At 42.1% G+C, this 6,000-nt stretch overlaps 1 protein-coding gene across 1 annotated transcript in view; it reads right to left on the reverse strand.

Moving 5' to 3' along the window:
* Positions 1–5,994, reverse strand: part of LOC103468563 (protein shisa-9) — a 92,059-nt gene extending 86,065 nt beyond the window's left edge. The window contains exons 1-2 of the mRNA XM_008415697.2: positions 5,510–5,994; positions 3,134–3,771 (exon numbers count right to left, since the gene is read on the reverse strand). Of these exons, the coding sequence (XP_008413919.1) occupies positions 3,134–3,699 (566 nt within the window). The 5' untranslated portion in view covers positions 3,700–3,771; positions 5,510–5,994. The remainder of the gene's footprint in view (positions 1–3,133; positions 3,772–5,509) is intronic.
* Between the last annotated feature and the right edge of the window lie 6 nt (positions 5,995–6,000).

Consider the following 6,000-nt stretch of genomic DNA (forward strand, 5'->3'; position numbering starts at 1 on the left):
AATAAGACCCTGAAACATTTATGGAGAGTTGGTAGCACTAAAGAAGTGGCATGGCATAATTCCTGTCTGTTGATCTAATGATTGTTATTTAATAAACTGTCTGATTTGGCAACTGCCTGCAAGACTTTAGAGTCCAGACGTCTTTATTTATGTCCTCTGGAGCTCAGTCCTGCTAGCTCGTTTTCCCACGTTAATGGAAACATCGACACACTTCACTGAACTTGAATTACATTCAGATAAAAAATTGCCAGGAAGTGAATAAATAACACTTACAGTTTTTTCCGCATTATAAGGCGCACCTTCAATGAATGGCCTATTTTAAAACTTTTTTCATATATAGGGCATTATAAGGCGCATAGAATAGACGTTACAGTAGAGGCTGGAGTTACGTTACGCATCCACTAGATGGAGCTGCACTAAAGTGAATATCAGCAAAACAGTCCGACTCCGGTCGGCGTGGTCAAACTTTATTAATAGATTACCAACCAGCATTCTGACAACTATCCCAGCATGCACCGCACGCTTCTTCTTCTACGGGCGAAAATGAAGTCGGCGGCTGCTTACCGTAGTTGCTAGACCTGTTGTGGCTCAATATTAGTCCATATATAAGGCGCACCGGATTATAAGGCGCACTGTCAGCTTTTGAGGAAATTGAAGGTTTTTAGGTGCGCCTTATAGTGCGGAAAATACGGTACCCTGTTTGTAGCACACCTGTTCCATTGCCACCCTGAGGGCTACAAAGGCAAGTGGATTACTAACCACTTGTTTGGAGGCAGTCTCTTGGATTTAAGACAAAATTTTCACCATTTTCAAGGCTTGCCAAGACAGACTTTGTTAGGGAAAGAGTAAAATGCCACCCAGGATTCCTCTCAGTGGAAAATTAACTGAGCGACACAAGCCGAGCCCATGTTTACCAAAACCTTCAACTATCTTGGATGACTATCTCCTTTTGTCCTTCTGTCACTTCTTTACACTCCAACAGAGCCTCTGCATCGTTAAAGTGGTTAGCACTCGTGTCATTCTCTCCATCTCTATATCTCACACGCACACATTTTGGCAGATATAAAATAAACAGCAGTGGTTGTCCACTGGGTTGTAAAATGAGCTTGTCTCGTGTGTCACTTCCTTTCAGCCCTCTGTTCTCTCTGCCTTACTCTTTCTAATAATGGGTTTATTTTTCTCATCTCTCCCCCTTTGTGCCTATTAGTCCCTCAGCGACCCTTGTCCCATTTTAGAGTAAAAATATAAAAACAAAAATAGGAGCACATTCGCTATGTCAATTCAAACCTGTATTTACACAGTATTGACCAAAAGATAGCCAAAGCTTGTACATTTACTTATTTTTTTAGTTTTTGTTTAAAATATATATTAATTCTGGTTTGTATTTATAAGACATACACCACAGTGATATCCAGATGTAGGACAAATTTTTACAAAATATAGTAAATTTTTTTAGCCCCTCTGCTGGAATACATCTAAATAAAATCCATTGCCAAAGTCACACCAAGTTATTCAAAGAAGAAGCCAAGAGGTAGGAGAATCTGTCAACAAATAATAGTTGGACACTCCTTTTACGAAGAGCAAGAATGACAAAGATGGAAATATGAGTTGCACTAATAACATGGCAGTGTAGGAAGAAAACTAGTTGGAGGCTGAAAATGCGTAGAATGCAAACGAGAGTCGTTTGGTTGAAGGTTTTTTTCTTCCAGCAGGACAACAACACTCAACATACAGCCAGGGCTACAAAAAAGGATTAGATTGAAGCACATTCCTTTGCTAGGGAGGTCCAGTTAAAGTTCAGAACTAAATCCAACTATTCAGGAGAGACTTGAAGATTGATGTTCACATACTCTCTTGTCCAGCCTGCATGAACTTGAGACATTTTTCAAAGAATTTACTGAAATTTCAGTCGCTAGACTGGCTGGAGCAGCCATAACCCAAAGGACTGGCAGACATGGTTGCAGCAAAACTCGCATGGATATATACTTTTTATCATTTTACTTATGTACAACTTTGAGTTGATCTAACACATAAAATCCAAATACATCATAGTTTGTAGCTGCAATGTGACGTTTTGATGTTGAGTCACCATCAACATCAAAACGTCCGTCTCCGTCCAGCTGGCTTGGTCAGCTGACCGGTCACGCCCAGTCACACCTAGCGTGCCTTACTTTTCCTCTGCGTTTTCCTCTTTCGGGCTTTTGTCTCGCTCTCACACAAACAAACACGCTCTCTCCTGCTCTCTGCAGTAGCCACTGGCTGCTTTCCAGTCAGATCAGCTCGATATTCCACCCTTCCTAAAAACCACCCTCACTTTGCTCATTGCTCTCTGGAGCCCACGCGTTGCCACAGTCATAGTTGTGTCACAGCAATCAATCAGCCGTCAATGTGAAACTGCACCACCAGTACAGACGAACCGCAGCGAGCCGTGTGCCGCAATTCCCGAAGCGCCTCCCCTCGCCATTAGTTCACTTCTGTGCTGAAATCATCGTTTTGCCGAACTGAATGTCTCTGGGTCTCCCTGCGCGCTTCTGCGATTGTATCCGGTTGGCAGAAATTTACCAGCCTCAGCCTTAAAACTTTGTGTTTGACGATGTCATATTAAGGTTCTGACAATCAGTTCTCGTGTCACACTTTTTAATTTCGGTAGAGCCCATATGCTTTTGCCGTTTTGACACCTGATTAAAGAAATGCAGAGCATGAAATGACATTGGCGTCTGAGCCATTTCTCATTATTTGCTCAGTAGCACCACTGCTTTGAAATAGCTCACTCATCAGGTATGAATTGAATCTTGCCGTTGGTGTTTGTTTGGATTTTGGATTCATATGTGATTAAGGGTGTATTCACACCAGCACTGTTTAGTCCTCTTGAATCAGACTCTTAATTCATTCGTCGAGAAAGTCCGATTGATTTGGGCAGTGTGAATGCAAATTTTAATTCCAAAACGGACTAAAAAAACTCTGATCCGCCTAAAAATCTCTCCAAAAACTAGTATTTTTGCCAATGATGTTCTAAAGAAACTGAACCAGAGGACTCTCATCAATTGCCTTTGCAGTAACTTGCTGCTTGAACATACATCTGCCGAATATTATTCCTAAATTCAATCATCCACCCTTCGTTTTCCGGTCTTACCTTGAGTTTGTCATGTCCGTTTGACCTCCCTGACTCTTCTCCAGTCCGAGTTTTGTGAATATCCCCACCAGCACCATGATGGCCACCACCCCACAGATAATGTAAACGATCATGTGGGTCCGATCCCGATCGGGTTCCTGGTGGACCTCTGTGACGGGCAGCCCCGGTTTCCCGGTGTTTGCCCACACGGGTGTGTCGTAGTTGGAACAGGAGGTCTGGTCCAAACTGTGGACTCTGAACTGGCAGCAGAACCGGTAGAAGCAGGAGCCGCAACAGAACAGGTAGATGCCTGCGTTGCAGTTAAATGGTGGGTCCCACTGGCCCATGACGTCGTAGTACCCCCAGCAGCGGTTCCCGCCGGTTGAGTCCGTCTGTAGCTCTGGGTCCGGCGTCGGTGTTGCCAGTGCCGCCTCTGGTAACACAGACGAATCTGTGCTCTGGTTGTTGGAAGAGACCTGCGCTGAAACTTGTCCCGACGGGCATGAGCTCAGTCCACTCAGGGTGGTCAGGCCCAGTAACATGGCCAGTGAAAAGTTCAACATGAGCAAAAACATTGGAGCGGCCATGATGGACTCACTCCAAAGTCCTGCAGCGTCTCAGTTCGGACGGGTGACCAGTAACAGAAGACCAAAAAGTTCCTGCAGTCGAACAAACAACAAAAGACAATTAAATATCTCTTTTTAAAGAGAAGACATTTCAGTATTTTGACAATCAATGCATTGTGCATAATCAGAACAGAGTATTACATGAACGAGAAAATGATTACACCGATTTAAGTCAGTCTTAAAGTTCTTTACATCACTTCGTATGACATTTATTAACTAAAACGAGTGATGGGATAGTGACTGGATAAACATAACCCAATGCATTTGATCTTCTTCCAACCAACCTGTGAGTGCGCCAGATCTAAACCCTACCAGGTTGTGCTAAGCTCAACACTCTTTGGTGTGGAAGTCGGTGTTGAGGAAAGAAAATTCAACCATCTTCTCAAAACATGTAAGCTCTTGTAAACTGTTGTTGCTAAATTGTTCCAAGTCAATTGAGGTCTGATATGCAGTATTAATACCAATTGGTGCATATTCTAAGCATACAATGATTACATTGGAAGTACTTTGCTAGCAGCTCGCAGTCTGAGTTATGCCTAACCATGGCTCTTTGCTCAAAGTTGCACATTAAATACCTATTTACATAACTATTGAAGATGCTATGTATGTAATTTGGTGTAATCTTTGCAGCACAAACATTTGTCTCCATTTGTATTCTTAAAAAAACCATTACAACTACTTATGTTTAAGGTAGCAATTTGGGAATGGAAGATGTGCAAAATATTGTTTTTGTGCGAATCTGCTGAGTCGATGTTTCTTTTGGTACGGTGAGGTCGCCTTTATTTTTGAAAGCCAACATGGTGAAGGGCATAGCCAGCTTGATTGGTGAAAAATCAGTGGGCAGGATGGTGACAGGCTCGTTTTTGTGGATTTCTGAAGAGGCTCAATTTAGCTGCTACTAGTAAGAGATTAATCAAAAACGTGGTATGCTATTTAACAGGAAACAGTGCTGTTTTTTTTTGTTGTTTGTTTTTTCCCCATTATGCCATTTTGTACTTTTGCAATTGTGGTTGTCATGTCTTCCAGATGTGAAAATTATTTATTTTCCACAGCGCTTAAGCGCATTGAACAAGCGTACTACAGCAAAAGTGCTTTGTTTCATCCTTTTGAACATTACACATCTGGCTGTTATAAAGTTAAATACGAGTCAAAATAGTCTTAGAAATAAACCCAGAAACATTTGTTCCCATTTGCGATTTCTGTGTTTAATTCTCCTAATTGCAAGGGTAAGGTGAAAAAAAACACGCTTAAAATATGAACTCTATCCTGTGTTTTAAAATAGCAACTTTGTTCTTTTGCACACAGTGTGACATCACCTCTGCTCTTTTAGTAAATAATTAAAGCCCGTCCACTAAAGGCTGAACAAAATCCCTGCTCGTGCTTCGGAAATCAGAATCAGAATCAAATGGGTGTTTGCAGGTGAAACGGCATCAGAAATCAGCCACAAATTTCAAATGGATGCAGATCTAAAATCAAGTGCATTGAGTCTGAGTTAGTTGGAACAGACTGAGACGAACTAAAGTTGAAGTTACGTCATTTCTGAATGAATTCGATATCACCAAAAATTGGACCTATAAAGACGAACTGAGCTGAATTTAGTTTGTTCACAGAACTTAAACTTGTGTCTTATTAATGTTTTGGCACTTATCAATACCCCCGTAGACACAGGCTTACGTTGACTGGCCGACAGTGTATCTGTGACATTTCATTGAGCTTGTCGGCATGTTTATTTACCAAAGTTAATAAAAAATAAAAACACCACAGAAATCACCTTTTACAAAGCCATTCAAGTCTCCAGCAGACAGCAGAGGCGGTTGTAGACAAATCCAAACCCTCGGGGAGGAGGATCCAATTTAGGAGGACGTGTTACCTACGAATGAACTCCCCCCTGGCATTTTCAGCAATGAACTCCCCCCCACAGAGTGGATGAATAATCCGTGAAACGTGAGAACTGTAGGTTCCCAGCAGTGCTGGCGAGCAAAGCAAATCCAAACTTGCAGCTAGCGAAGCTTTCCACATGGAAGGGCTTTCACTCCAAAGACAGACTCATATCCCTGAGTGGGTGACACCTCAGCACTGAAGTCAAATCGGTTCAGGCGTCCAGAAAATAAAAATAAAAAAAATGAAATAACTCCACCACAGATCTTAACTTGCGTCTATCATCCTGCTTCTCTCAATGTCACAGTTGAAAGGGAGCTTTTTTATTTTCGCAGTGGCCATGTTTTTGGCGCCAATGTAGTCCACTTCGGTAGATGTTGCTCT

The sequence above is a fragment of the Poecilia reticulata genome, linkage group LG8 (assembly GCF_000633615.1).
Source record: "Poecilia reticulata strain Guanapo linkage group LG8, Guppy_female_1.0+MT, whole genome shotgun sequence".
NCBI lineage: Eukaryota > Metazoa > Chordata > Actinopteri > Cyprinodontiformes > Poeciliidae > Poecilia > Poecilia reticulata.